The 15,575-nt window shown below is 43.3% G+C and overlaps 1 protein-coding gene across 1 annotated transcript in view; it reads left to right on the top strand.

Annotated features, from left to right (window-relative positions):
* Window positions 1-15,575, top strand: part of MYT1L (myelin transcription factor 1 like) — a 612,659-nt gene that overhangs the window by 577,720 nt on the left and 19,364 nt on the right. Inside the window, exon 20 of the mRNA XM_033939893.1 lies at window positions 6,266-6,357. Coding sequence (XP_033795784.1) covers window positions 6,266-6,357 — 92 coding nt within the window. The remainder of the gene's footprint in view (window positions 1-6,265; window positions 6,358-15,575) is intronic.

The raw sequence follows: 15,575 nt of genomic DNA, 5'->3' as shown, positions 1-15,575 counted from the left end.
GAGAAAGACATTAAATAAAGATGGAGATAAAATTGAACCCTGTGAACTCCACAATTTATAGATTGTATTTGGGACAGTGATCCTGAGCAATCTACTTTAAAGGTTCTGTCTGAAAGAAAGAAGCAAAACCAATCAAATTCCTGTCACCCAATACCTATGTTGTGTAAATGTTGAATCAAAATAGCATGATCAATCAAATCAAATGCTGCACCAATATCCTGGCCAGATCATTTTTTTGGTCTCTTTTTCTATTAATCAGTCTGGCCTACATTTCAGGCGTCTATCGCGGCCCTAGGAAGACGCCTAGGGCTGCCTAAGCTCCCTAAGGCCACTTCTCCAAGAGTTTGAAGAGTTTTGTCTGCTCCTCTTTCTCTCAGCAATTATTTCTGCATTAGTCATTTCTTTAGTTGCTTTTGCAGGAACAAAATACCACAGACATGTCACCTGGCTCCATACAAACTATATAATGTTCATCTTTCACTTTACCTGGATACATTTTGCCATTTTCATCTGTCTTTTTTTTTTTAAATTATTTATTTATAATTTTCAAATTAACAAATCAAGATACATCTTGTACAGAAAGTGATTACAACAAAAAGAACAAATAAAAACATAATGAATTATATAGAAATCAAATATTTGTATAATCTCTCAAGTCCACCATTTTGATCCATGATGTGAATTAAACGGAATTTTAACAAAGAACCATATTATAAAAGATAAGTGGTACGTGGTTAACTGAAATTCCAGGCGCCTTATATCTCAAGCCCTCATTTTTTCCCCTTTTCCAGGCGAGACATGGAGAGAAGGGCCGTTAACTGATTTGGTTCAAAGAAAACATATTTTTGAGAGTTATATTGAACTATACACTTGCAAGGGTGTCGAAGATAGAAAGTTCCCCCAAGAGCCAAAACACCAGGTTTTAATAATAAAAACTCTTTTCTACGTCTTTGTGTGTCCCTTGCCAAATCTGGGAACATCTGAATCTTTAAATCAAGAAACTTTTTCTCTTTATTTTTAAAGAATAGTCTCAAAAGCCAATTCTTATCTAGCGTAATAGCCAGGGTAACAATCAATGTAGCAGGTATTGCTATTTCTTTATCAGATAGTTCAAGTAAAGCAGATACATCAATTGGTCCCTGCGTTTTTTCTTGAAGATCCTTATTTTTACTAGGCAAATAATAGACCTGGGTGAAAGGAGGCAATGAATCTTCCGATACTTCCAATATCTCCAGCAAATACCTTTTTAACATTTCTCTTGGAGTCACTGTTGAAATTCGTGGAAAATTAATCAATCTTAAGTTATTATTCCTGGAGAAATTTTCAAATGTCTCAATCTTCCTTCTTAAATTTATATTATCCTTAATTAAAGTGTCCTGAAGAAGCTTGGAAGATTTAAGTTGATCTTTAATGCACTGGATATCTAGTTTTGATTCTCCCAAGTCTTGTTTTATCTGAAGAACTTCTTTCTCTTGAGTTTTTATTTTCCCCTCTATTTGAAGATGGTTACTATTTACTGTTCTAGTCAGATTGGCAATCAAATCCCACAAAGCTCCCATTGTGACTTCTTGGGGCTTTACTAGGTCAACAGTTTGCAAGTTTAATAGTTGTATATTAGGCTCACCAGCTACAGGAACCTCTCCTCTCCGTCCCTCCTGTATTGGAGTTAATCCCAGCGTTGTTGTATCCTCAAATATACTCAGGCTCTGCTGCAATCCTTGTGAGCCTGAGTCGATGTTCATCTCACCGTTCCCTGCAGCCTCTGGGGGAGAGCTCACGCTGACTTCCGGCTGGCTCCCCATTTCATCTGTCTTTTTAACATGGCCCTGGCATCATCACAATGACTAAAGAAAATACAACTGATGCCATTCTGTTGCAGTTCATCCTCAAACTGTATATGCAATTTTTTCATGATTGTTGCCAATTACCAAAGCAGTGTCCAGTTGAGCAATGAGTCCTGCATCAATCCAGGCAGCATTAGCAATCCCTTCTGTCTCTCTCAATCCAGTATGCTGTCTTAAATTGACAAGGGCTATATTATATTTATATTATATTTTGGCCTCTTCTAAACTAAACTAAACCTTAAGTTTGTATACCGCATCATCTCCACAAAAGTAGAGCTTGGCACGGTTTACAAGAATTGATATAGAAAGGAACTACAATGAAAAGTAGAAGGACTTAGAAAGAGAAGTTTAGAGGGACTTAGTATATCGAAGAGGGAGGGGTCATTGAATTTTAGAGAAAAGCCAAGTTTTCAAATGTTTTCGGAAGTTGGAGGGAGGTCAGGGGTAGTAAAGCTGTTCCAGAGTTCGGTGATCCTGAAGAAGAGGGAAGTCCCTAATTTTCCTGTGGGATATGCCTTTTAAAGAGGGGAAGGATAGTTTGAATTTTTGAGTGGATCTGGTGGTGTTGGGATTAGAGGAGTTCCAAGATAGTGGAAAAAGGAGAGGCAGGATGCCATGTAGAGACTTGAAGATTAGGCAGGCACATTTGTAGTGAACCTTAAGGATTACTCTTCATAGCTTTCTCTAGAGCAACAGGAGCTTCATCCATTGGTTCTTCTACCATATCATCTGAATCTCCCCGTTACACTTCAAGCACAGTTCTCTCCATCATCTCTTGCTCTTCGGCTGTTCTTTTCACTCTTCATTCTCCATCTTTCTTCCTTTTTGCCTGCCTTTCCTTCTGTAGTTTTTGCCTTCTGGTTTCAGGGAGGTTGACTGGTCCAATCTGATAAGGTTCAACAGTCCCAACTTTCTCTCTTTGACCTTTTATAAAAGGTTAACTCAATCACAGGAATCTTCTTTTCTCTACTGCAGTCACAAAGTATGTGTATTCTACTGACACAGGCAGAATTGCATCCTACATCAGTTCAACTCTATTTCAGACTTGCAGATAAATATATCCATCAGTGTGTTGAGCTTCTCCATAATTCTGTCTTTCATCAGTTTTGCTCTGCCCAAAGAAACTTTGCTGACTTGTTCTCACATGGATTTCAACTTTGCCTTAATTCTAACATGGCTGTTTATAACAGGACTACTGATTTTTTGATTTTCTTTGTATCCAGTCGTTAAGTCATTGACCAGTTCATCAGTGCTGTAATTTTGTCTGCCTTAATGACTGTCTCTCAAATACAACCGACATCTAATGAGAGCCCTTACAGCTGATAGTTCAGCTACAGATATTTCTCTGTCTGATCCCACCAAATGATGTAAATGAGTTCAGACTTGCAGTCTTGTTTTTAATTTTTTGGACATTCTTAATATTAGATTACTGCTATAATGACACTATGTTGAAAACCTGTGAATGAAAGTAATGTATTAGTTTTAATATGGGTAAATAAGATATACAAAAGGCATTAATATGCAATGCAAACACACAAAAACTATTATCTAAGAACATAAGAAATGCCTCCGCTGGGTCAGACCTGAGGTCCATCATAAGAACATAAGAACATAAGCAGTGCCTCCGCCGGGTCAGACCAACAGGTCCATCCTGCCCAGCAGTCCGCTCCCCGCGGCGGCCCAAACAGGTCATGACCTGTCTAAATCACCAGAAGGGGCCCCCATGCCACCTTGGTTTCCTATTGAGTCCTATCTTCCCATCAAAGTCCTAGCCCTCCGGTCTTGCACATGCACGACCTGGTTGGGATTCTATATTTATTTTCTGGTTAGCTTTCTCAGTATCCCACGATCCTTTTATCCTTCAGGAATCCGTCCAGTCTCTGTTTGAATCCCTGTACCGTACTCTGCCTAATCACTTCCTCCGGTAGCGCATTCCAAGTGTCCACGACCCTCTGGGTGAAAAAAAACTTTCTTGCATTCGTTTTGAACCTATCTCCCTTCAGTTTCTCCGAATGCCCCCTCGTACCTGTTGTCCCCTTCAGCCTGAAGAATCTGTCCCTATCCACCCTCTCTATGCCCCTCATGATCTTGAAGGTCTCTATCATATCACCCCTGAGCCTCCTTTTTTCCAGAGAGAAGAGCCCCAGCCTATCCAACCTCTCAGCATATCGGCAGTGTTCCAGCCCTCTTACCAGTTTCGTTGCTCTCCTTTGGACTCTCTCAAGTACCGCCATGTCTTTCTTGAGGTACGGCGACCAATATTGAACGCAGTATTCCAGATGCGGACGCACCATCGCTCGATACAGTGGCATGATGACTTCCCGCGTCCTAGTTGTTATGCCCCTCTTTATGATGCCCAGCATCCTGTTGGCTTTTTTTGAGGCCGCTGCGCACTGTGCAGATGGCTTCAGTGATGGATCCACCAGCACACCCAAGTCTCTCTCAAGATTGCTTTCTCCCAACAGTGCCCCTCCCAATTTGTAGTTGAACAACGGGTTCTTTTTCCCTATATGCATGACCTTGCATTTTTTCCACGTTAAAGCGCATTTGCCATTTGTTTGCCCAGTCTTCCAGCTTGTCTAGGTCCCTTTGCAGGTCCTCACACTCCTCCCTGGAGCTAACACTGCCGCACAGTTTGGTATCGTCTGCAAATTTTATAACCTCGCACTTTGCTTCCTTTTCCAGGTCATTGATAAATATGTTGAAGAGTAACGGCCCCAGCACCGATCCCTGTGGCACACCGCTTGTGACTCCCCGCCAGTCAGAATATTGGCCCTTTACTCCGACCCTCTGCAGTCTGCCCGACAACCAGTGCTCGATCCATCTGTGCACATCCCCTCCCTCATGCCCAGCAGTCCGCTCACACGGCGGCCCAACAGGTCCAGGACCTGTGCAGTAATCCTCTATCTATACCCCTCTATCCCCTTTTCCAGCAGGAAATTGTCCAATCCTTTCTTAAACCCCAGTACCGTACTCTGCCCTATAACGTCCTCTGGAAGCGCATTCCAGGTGTCCACCACACGTTGGGTAAAGAAGAACTTCCTAGCATTCGTTTTGAATCTGTCCCCTTTCAACTTTTCCGAATGCCCTCTTGTTTTTTTTATTTTCTGAAAGTTTGAAGAATCTATCCTTCTCTACTCTCTCTATGCCCTTCATGATCTTGTAAGTCTCTATCATATCCCCTCTAAGTCTCCTCTTCTCCAGGGAAAAGAGACCCAGTTTCTCCAATCTCTCAGCGTATGAAAGGTTTTCCATCCCCTTAATCAGACGTGTCGCTCTCCTCTGAACTCTCTCGAGTAACACCATATCCTTCTTAAGGTACGGTGACCAATATTGGACGCAGTACTCTAGATGCGGACGCACCATTGCCCGGTACAGCGGCAGGATAACTTCTTTCATTCTGGTTGTAATACCCTTCTTGATTATACCTAGCATTCTATTCACTCTCTTAGCGGCCGCTGTGCACTGTGCCGTCGGCTTCATTGTCATGTCCACCATTACCCCCAAGTCCCTTTCTTGGGTACTCTCATTCAATAACATCCCTCCCATCGTATAATTGTACCTCAGGTTTCTGCTTCCCACATGCAATACTTTACACTTCTCAACATTGAACTTCATCTGCCATCTCTCTGCCCATTCCACTAGTTTGTCCAAGTCCCTTTGCAATTCTTCGCAGTCCTCCTTTGTCTGAGCTCCACTAAATAGTTTGGTGTCGTCCGCAAATTTTATTATCTCACACTTCGTTCCTGTTTCTATAATTTGTGCATAATTTCCTAGAAATTCCAGGTAAGTAAATAACAAATTTAAAGCTAGTTTTTTTTAATTTTCCACATTAAATTGTATCATTATTTCACTAATGGTTTGTTTGTTTTTTTTAATTATTTTTCAATAGAATTTTATTTTTAAATTATGACATTTTCAAAACTGACACACCCTATTGGGACAGCAAAAAAGCTGTCCTAACTTTTTCCACGAAGCTAACTGTGAACCATTCTGAGTATTGACCTATACACAGATTCTAGATGGCAACTGTGACCTTAATATTCAATGCCAGAGCCTGGACATGATCCAGCATCATAGCTCAGTTAAACTCTCAGTGGTCAGCAGCTTAAACACCAGAGTGCTGTAGCTATTACCCTTATTACATGATTTATATATCATTGTCTTAGCTGTGATATTCTAATTCTGCTGTCATATAATGCCCTCTACATCTAATGAATACATTCCTAAATAAGAGTAGAAAAGTATACTCTCAAAGTCTATAGTGATTATCTGTTGTTTTTAACAGATCATCTTTTGTTATAGAAAAAGAAAAGCTTCTTTGGCGGCAAATGAAATTTCATCAGTAGAGAAATTTTTTTTAAAAAACTTTTAATAGTACTGCTTTGGAAATAATTGATTTGTGTTTTTGTTTTTACTAGTCTGTCAGGATGTCCCAGAGCAACTTCAGCAATGAAAAAAGCAAGACTATCTGGAGAAGAAATGCTAACAATAAAGCAACGGGCTACTAATGGTAAACATTTGTAAATTATTCCTTCATAAAATATAAACTAATCGTGGGAATGTTATATGATCCTGTTTAGTTTTCATGTTTAGAAACCAATATATAAAAAGCACAGTTACTTACCGTAAAGCAGAGTTACTTACAGTAACAGGTATTATCCAGGGACAGCAGGCAGATATTCTCAACATATGGGTGACGTCAACCATGGAGCCCCAATGCGGACAGCTTCACAAGCAGACTTGCTTGAAGAACTTTTGGAAAGTTTGCGACTGCCGCACTGCACATGCGCGAGTGCCTTCCTGCCCGACGTAGGGCATGCGTCTCCTCATTTCAGATAGCTAACTAAAAAGCCAAATAGGGGAGGTGGGTGGGTTGTGAGAATAGCTGCCTGCTGTCCCTGGATAACACCTGTTACAGTAAGTAACTGTGCTTTATCCCAGGACAAGCAGGCAGCATATTCTCAACATATGGGTGACCTCCAAGGTAACCAGAATAGGATGGTGGGAGTGTTGACAATTCAGGAAAATAAATTTTGCAGTACTGCTAGTCAAAGTGGCCATCCCATCTGGAAAAAGAATCCAGACAATAGTGAATGTATGAACCAAGGACCAAATGGCAGCTTTGCAGATTTCCTCAATAGGAGTAGATCTAAGGAAAGCTACAGATGCTGCCATGGCTCTAACTTTATGGGCTGTGACTCGACCCCCTAGAAGCAGTCCAGCCTGAGCATAACAGAATGAGATGGAAGCAGCCAACCAGTTGGAGATAGTTTCGCTTTTGACAGCGTCCCATACCGTAGACTTTTGAACAAGATGAGTTCATTGGGGCTAGGAGGAATATTAACTGCATGGGTTAAAGACTGGCTCAGTGGTAGACATCAGAGGGTGGTGGTAAATGGTACCCCCTCTGAAAAGTCGGAAGTGCACAGTGGAGTACCGCAGGGCTCGGTCCTGGGCCCAATCCTATTTAATATCTTCATACAAGATCTGCCTCAGGGACTTCGGGGAAAAATTGCATTATTTGCCGATGATGCTAAATTGTGCAACATAGTGAGCGGAGATACCATGCCTGACGCTATGACACAGAACATACTTGTTCTGGAACACTGGTCTACTCTTTGGCAGCTGAATTTCAATGCCAAAAAATGTAAGATAATGCACCTTGGTGGCAGAAACCCGTGCAGAACCTACACTCTGAATGGTGAGACCTTGACCAGAACTGTGGCAGAACGAGACCTGGGAGTAATCATTAGAGATGATATGAAGGCAGCCAATCAGGTGGAGAAAGCCTCATCTAAAGCTAGACAAATGCTAGGTTGCATCCGGAGAAGCTTTGTCAGCCGAAGGCCCGAGGTGGTGATGCCGCTGTACAGGTCCATGGTGAGACCACATCTGGAGTACTGTGTACAGTTTTGGAGGCCACACTATCGGAAGGATGTGCTAAGAATGGAATTGGTTCAACGATTGGCCACCAAGATGGTCTCAGGGCTCAAGGATGTCCCTTATGATGAACGACTAGGTAAGTTGCACCTTTACTCTCTCGAGGAACGCAGAGAGAGGGGTGACATGATAGAGACGTTCAAATACGTTACTGGCCGCATTGAGGTGGAAGAAGATATCTTCTTTCTTATAGGCCTTTATGGCGACAAGGGGGCATCCGCTGAAAATCAGAGGCGGGAGATTCCATGGTGACACTAGGAAGTACTTCTTCACCGAAAGAGTGGTCGACCCTTGGAATAATCTTCCACTTCAGGTAGTTGAGGCCAGTAACGTGACTGATTTTAAGATCAAATGGGATCAACATGTGGGCTCACTTCAAAAAGGAACTTAGAGGGGAGGGTTATTTGAGTGGGCAGACTTGTTGGGCCGTAGGCCCTTTTCTGCCGTCATATTCTATGTTTCTATGTTTCTATGATGTCCCAACTTGTTTGGATCGAAAGACATAAAAAGTTGAGGAGAAGATCTATGGGGCTTAGTCCTTTGAAAGTAGAAAGCCAAAGCACGCTTGCAGTCCAAAGTATGAAGAGCTGTTTCTCCAAGGTAAGAATGAGGCTTTGGAAAGAACACTGGAAGTACAATGAATTGATTGAGATGAAACTCTGAAAACAACTTTTGGTAAGAATTTGGGATAAGTAAGGAGGACTACCTTGTCTTGATGGAATACTGTGAAAGGGTCCGCTACTAAAGTTTTCAGCTCACTGACCCTGCGAGCAGACATAATAGCAATGAGAAAAACCACTTTCTAGGTGAGATATTTCAAGTAAGCCATAGACATTGGTTCAAATGGAGGTTTCATCAATGTGGCAAGAGCCACGTTGAGGTCCCAAACCACTGGAGGCAGATTGAGAGGTGGTTTGACATTGGAAAGTCCTTTCTTAAATCTGGAAACTGCAGGATGAGCAGAGAGGGATTTCCCTTTGAATGGCTGATGGAAAGCAGCAATTGCACTGAAATGGACTCTAATAGATGTTGATTTGAGATAAGTGGAACAGGTAATCTAGAACTGAAGACAAGGAGGTAGATTGAAATTCCTTGTGATGAAGAGCGTACCAAGCAGAAAACACAAGTCCATTTCTGGTTATAACATTGCCTGGTGGAAGGTTTTCTGGAAGCTTCTAAAATGGCTGTTACAGATTAAGAGAACTGTAGGTTGGCAATTACGTTGAAAGGTACCAAACTGTCAGACGCAGAGACTGCAGGTTGGGATGAAGCAGAGAACCCTGACTCTGTGTAAGCAGAGATGGAAAAACTGGTAGAAGTAGTGGCTCCCTGTTGCTGAGTTAAAGTAGTAGGGAGAACCAAGGTTGTCTGGGCTACCGAGGAGCTATTAAAATCATGGTGGCATGTTCGTGTTTGACAAGTGTCTTGAGAATGAGAGGGAATGGAGGAAACGCATGCAGAAACTTGTTCATCCATTCCAGAAGAAAGGCATCTGCCTCCAGGCGGTGAGGAGAGTATAACCTGGAGCAAAACTGAGGCAGTTTGTTGTTGTGGGGAGACACAAAGAGATCTACTTGGGGAGTCCCCCACTGAGAAAAAATGTGATGGAGAGGCGACAAATTAAGTGTCCATTTGTGAGACTATAGAAGACGACTCAATTTGTCCGCCAAGAAGTTTGTCTCTCCTTGAATGTATACGGCTTTCAGATGTTGTGAAAAATTGCCCAATTCCAAACTTTCTGAGCTTCTTCATGCAGGGGAAGAGATCCTGTTCCTCCCTGCTTGTTGACATAGTACATGGCTACTTGATTGTCTGTACGAATGAGGACTACTTGATCGTATTGAAAATCGCTCCGAGTTCCAACAGATTTACATGACACCGACGATCAGTCCTTTAGTACGGAAACCATTGAGATGAGCCCCCCCCAAGCTTAGGTCAAAGAATCTTTCGTGAGAACTTTCTCATGAGGGGGCGTTTGAGATTGGAAGAGAGCATCCACCAGTGGAGAGACTACTTGAACGAACGAGTCACTGTAATGTGCTGAGAAAGAGGAATGATTAAGAAGGGGGTAGGACAGGCCTTGGGGGGGTGCAGGCCTTCAAGGGGTGAACAGGCCTTCAAAGGGGGGACAGGCAGGCCTGGGGGGGGCAGTCCTTCGGGAGGTGCAGGCCTTTAAGGGGGAAACAGGCCTTTAAGGGGGGAGGCAGGCCAGATATGGTGGCATAGGCCTTCAGGGAGGACAGGCAGGCCTTAAAGGGGGGGACAGGCCTTCAGGGGAGACACCTTCAGGGGAGAGGGGGCCCTGGTGTAGAAGTACACAGAGGAAGGGAAGGGGGGTTCAAAGAGATGTGCATATGCCGGACTTTGGGGTGGGAAGAAATAATGGGTCTAAAAATAGAGGAGAGGGAGAGAGATGATAAACAATGGGATTTAAGGAGGGAAGGAACAGAAAGGGAGATAAGTTTGACACAAGGGATGGTGTGGATGGGGGATAGAGATAATGGATAGGAGGGTAGTTGGGAAAAGAAAGGGAGAGATGGTGGACCCTGGGGTGGTGGGGAAGGAGGGAGATATGCTGGATGAAAGGGTAGTTAAGAAAAGGTGGATCTGTGGATGGAGACGAAAAAAAAGAAAGATGCCAGACCTCTGGAGGAGGGAAGGGAAACAGAAGGGGAGGACAGAAATGGCAGATGGATGGTTAGAATGGAGAAAGAAGAAGACCCCGGCAAGCAAGTTATCAGAAGACAACCAGAGCCTGGGACCAACAAGATTTGAATAATGACCAAACAAAAAGGTAGAAAAACTAATTTTATTTTCCACTTTCTAAATACAATATGTCAGATTTGAAACGTGTATCCTGCCAGAGCTGGTGTTAGACCGCAAACGTGAGCTAGGATTTAACAGAGAGAGGAAAAGCCTTTTTTGTTTGTTTATTTTGTTTACAGCACAGCGCCAGTGTGGTTAGGAGAAGGCAAAGGGGGTGAAGAGGCTATAAAATAAACCCACCAGGATGTTTGAAAAAAACACCCAATTAGGCAGGAAAATCTAATCAAATCAAAAAACCAATTCAGTAGGCTGAATCGAATCGAAATTTTTTTTCCTGAATCAGGCAGCACTAGTTTTTAGACTTTTTTAAAAAAAAATTCTTTATTGATTTTTCAAACGTCAATAATGTAAGACACAAATAAATAACATAAAATAAGTCAATAAAAGCACAACTTACAAATATACAGAACCAATCATTTTATCACCCCCACTCAATGCTTAATCAATAAAACACAGACTTTTCCAATAACCTTACTCTATTCAGATTAATACTATCCTCCCATCCTCCTCCCACCCACCCAAATACTCAAAGGCCAAAATTAGGACTGTAATATCCCACCCTCTCACCCTTTACTTTTTTTAAATATGTACCTCATATTGCCTACATTTCTCAGCAAGGATTAATTTTCCTATTATATTAAGATGTAGCTCATCATTACCATATAGACCTCTTGCCTTTCCATGTATTTCTTCATCCTCCTATGTACCCAAAGGCTTGATGACACCAGGCTTTGAGCTACCTATTGAAGTCCTCTGTGTTTTTAACTCTTTCCTCTCCCTTTCTATAAGTAGGCATTGAACTGTTGTGGAGTTGTTTTTTTTTTGACCAATGAAGCCAAACTGAGGGGTTTTTTTTTTACCACTTTTCTATTCTGTTTTCTTTGCTTTGTTGTTTTGTTAGGTGTGCTTGGTTTGTGTGTTTGTGCTGGTGGGGTGGTTACAGTTACAATTATTTTATTTGATATACCGCCATTTTTAACAAAAAAAAGGCAAATCAAAGCAGTGCACAATAAATAAAAACAATGGGCAATATTTAAAATGAAAACATAACAAGGGGACTGTACACATGCAAATTAACCAAACTAGACCCAAGAAGACAAAAAGGACAGGAGAGGTTTACAATATCTTAAGGGACAAACAGGCAGGATAGGAACAAGAGGGTAGGATGCAGAAAGAATAGGGAAAAAAAAAGAAAATTAAAAATAAGCGTAAGATGGAGACTAGTCACAAGTAATATGAAAAGGTTACAAGGAAATTAACTACCTAGTCAAAGTTATTAAGAAAATATTGCAGAGATAAAGATTCCCTAGTCACAAGTCATGGCAAAAGTAGCGAAGTGACAACTATTAGGAACTAGGTTCAAATGTCATTTTGAAATAAGCTTTCAAGTGAGAATTAAATGACTTCAGAGATATTTCAGTTCGCAGATATAACGGAAGATAGTTCCACAGAGTTGGAGCCATTACAGAGAAACTAGAATCTCTGTAAATATCCAAAAACAGCTGCCTAAAGGATGGAATAGACAGTAAAGCACAGTTACTTACCGTAATAAGTGTTATCCAGGGACAGCAGACAGCTATTCTCATATATGGGTGACGTCGTCGACGGAGCCCGGATGTGGAAGCCTCGCAAGCAGACTTGCTTGGAAACTAGAAGTTTCGAGACAGCTGCACCATGCAAGCGCGAGTGCCTTCCCGCTCAGTGTAGGGCGAGTCTCCTCAGTTCAGATAGCTAGCAGAGAAGCCAACCAGGGGAGGTGGGTGGGCTGTGAGAATAGCTGTTTGCTGTCTCTGGATAACACCTGGTAAGTAACTGTGCTTTATTCCAGGACAAGCAGGCAGCCTATTCTCACATAAGGTTGACCTCCAAGCTAACCAGAATGGGATGGTGGGAGCGTTGGCAACTTAGGAGAATAAATTTTGCAATACTCTCTGGCCAAAATGGCCATCCGTCTGGAGAAAACATCCAGACAATAGTGAGAAGTGAAAGTATGAACCAAGGACCAAGTAGCAGCTTTGCAGATTTCCTCAATAGGTGTAGATCTGAGGAAAGCTACTGAAGCTGCTATTGCTCTGAATTTATGGGCTGTGACTCGACTCTGTAGATGTAATCCAGCCTGGGCATAGCAGAAAGAGATACAAGCAGCCATCCAGTTGCAGATGGTACGCTTAGACATTGGATGTCACAACTTGTTAGGATCGAAGGAGACAAAAAGTTGAGGAACAGTTCTGTTTGGTTCGTTCCAAGTAGAAAGCCAAAGCACGCTTACAGTCCAGAGTATGAAGAGCTGATTCTCCAGGGTGAGAATGAGGTCTTGGGAAAAACACTGGAATAACAATGGATTGGTTGAGATGAAACCACTTTAGGTAGGAATTTAGGATGAGTATGAAGGACCACCTTGTCATGATGGAACACAGTGAAAGGTGGATCAGCAACTAAAGCTTGCAGCTCACTGACTCTTCAAGCAGATGTGAGGGCACTGAGAAACACCACATTCCAAGTGAGATACTTCAGATGAACATAAGAACATAAGAACATAAGCAGTGCCTCTGCCGGGTCAGACCACAGGTCCATCCTGCCCAGCAGTCCGCTCCCGCGGCGGCCCAAACAGGTCAAGACCTGTCTGAATCATCAGAAGGGGCTCCCTTGCCACCTTGGTTTCCCATTTAAGTCCTGCCTTCCTATCGAAGTCCTAGCCCTCCGGTCTTGTACATGCACGACCTGGTTGGTTTGTACTCATTACCTGGGTAACTTCCTATACTTGTGTTACATCCCAGCTCCTCCCTCAGTATCCCACGATCCCTTTATCCCTCAGGAATCCATCCAATCCCTTTTTGAATCCTTGTACCGTACTCTGCCTGATCACTTCTTCCGGTAGCGCATTCCAAGTGTCCACTACCCTTTGGGTGAAAAAGAACTTCCTTGCATTTGTTTTGAACCTGTCTCCCTTCAGTTTCTCCGAATGCCCCCTCGTACTTGTTGCCCCCTTCAGTCTGAAGAATCTGTCCCTATCCACCCTCTCTATGCCCCTCATGATCTTGAAGGTCTCTATCATATCTCCCCTGAGCCTCCTTTTCTCCAGAGAGAAGAGCCCCAGCCTATCCAGCCTCTCGGCGTATGAGCAGTGTTCCAGCCCTCTTACCATTTAAGTTGCTCTCCTTTGGACTCTCTCAAGTACCGTCATGTCCTTCTTGAGGTGCGGCGACCAATATTGAACGCAGTATTCTAGATGTGGACGCACCATCGCTCGATACAATGGCATGATGACTTCCCGTGATCTGGATACTATGCCCTTCTTTATGATTCCCAGCATCCTGTTGGCTTTTTTAGAGGCTGCTGCGCACTGTGCAGATGGCTTCAGTGATGCATCTACCAGCACACCCAAGTCTCTCTCGAGTCTGCTGTCTCCCAACAATACCCCCCCCAATTTGTAGTTGAACAATGGGTTCTTTTTCCCTATATGCATGACCTTGCATTTGTCCACGTTGAAGCGCATTTGCCATTTGTTTGCCCAGTCTTCCAGCTTGTCCAGGTCCCTTTGCATGTCCTCACACTCCTCCCTGGTCCTAACTCTGCCGCACAGTTTGGTATCGTCTGCAAATTTTATAACCTCACATTTTGCCTCCTTTTCCAGGTCATTGATGAATATGTTAAAGAGTAAAGGCCCTAGCACCGATCCCTGTGGCACACCGCTCGTGACTCCCCGCCAGTCAGAATATTGACCTTTTACTCCAACCCTCTGCAGTCTACCCGACAACCAGTGCTTGATCCATCTGTGCACATCCCCTCCCACCCCGTGGTTCCACAGCTTCTTAAGCAGCCTTTCATGTGGCACCTTGTCGAAAGCCTTTTGAAAGTCGAGGTAAATGATGTCTATGGGCTCCCCATTGTCCACCCGACTGCTTATTCCCTTGGGTGGATCCCGTCCGGGCCTGGTGATTTGCCACATTTTAACCTGTCTATCTGTTTGAGGACATCCTCCCTACTTACCTCTATGTGCTCTAATTTTTCGGCCTGGTTCAAGTGGAGGTTTCATCAATTGAGCAAGAACCACACTGAGATCCCAAACTACTGAAGGTGGTTTGAGAGGAGGTTTGACATTGAAAAGTTCTTTCATGAATCTGGAAACCACTGGATGAGCAGAGAGGGGTTTCCCTTCAATAGGCTGATGGAAAGTAGCAATTGCACTGAGATGGACTCGGATCGATGTAGACTTGAGGCCAGAGGTGATAAGTACAAAAGATAATCTAGCACAGAAGATAAGGAGGAATGTTGAGGCTCCTTATTGCGAGAGATGCACCACGTTGAAAATCTAGTCCATTTTTGGTGAACATAAGAATTGCCACTGCTGAGTCAGACCAGTGGTCCATCATGCCCAGAAGTCCGCTCATGCGGCGGCCCTCTGGTCTAAGACCAGCACCCTAACTGAGACTAGCCCTACCAGCACACGTTCTTGTTCAGCAGAAACGTGTCTTCCTTTGTCTTGAATCCTTGGAGGGTGTTTTTCCCTATAACAGCCTCTGGAAGAGCGTTCCAGCTTTCTACCACTCTCTGGGTGAAGAAGAACTTCCTTACGTTTGTACGGAATCTATCCCCTTTCAACTTTAGAGAGTGCCCTCTTGTTCTCCCTACCTTGGAGAGGGTGATCAACCTGTCCTTATCTACTAAATCTATCCCCTTCAGTACCTTGAATGTTTCGATCATGTCCCCTCTCAATCTCCTCTGTTCGAGGGAGAAGAGGCCCAGTTTCTCTAATCTTTTGCTGTACGGAACTCCTCCAGCCCCCTAACTATCTTAGTCGTTCTTCTCTGGACCCTTTCGAGTAGTACCATCTCCTTCTTCGTGTACGGCAACCAGTGCTGGACGCAGTACTCCAGGTGAGGGTGTACCATGGCCCGGTACAGCGGCATGATAACCTTCTCTGATCTGTTCGTGATCCTCTTCTTTATCATTCCTAGCATT

Source organism: Geotrypetes seraphini, chromosome 3 (genome assembly GCF_902459505.1).
Source record: "Geotrypetes seraphini chromosome 3, aGeoSer1.1, whole genome shotgun sequence".
NCBI classification, from domain to species: Eukaryota; Metazoa; Chordata; class Amphibia; order Gymnophiona; family Dermophiidae; genus Geotrypetes; species Geotrypetes seraphini.
This window is presented reverse-complemented; position numbering and strand designations above follow the sequence as displayed.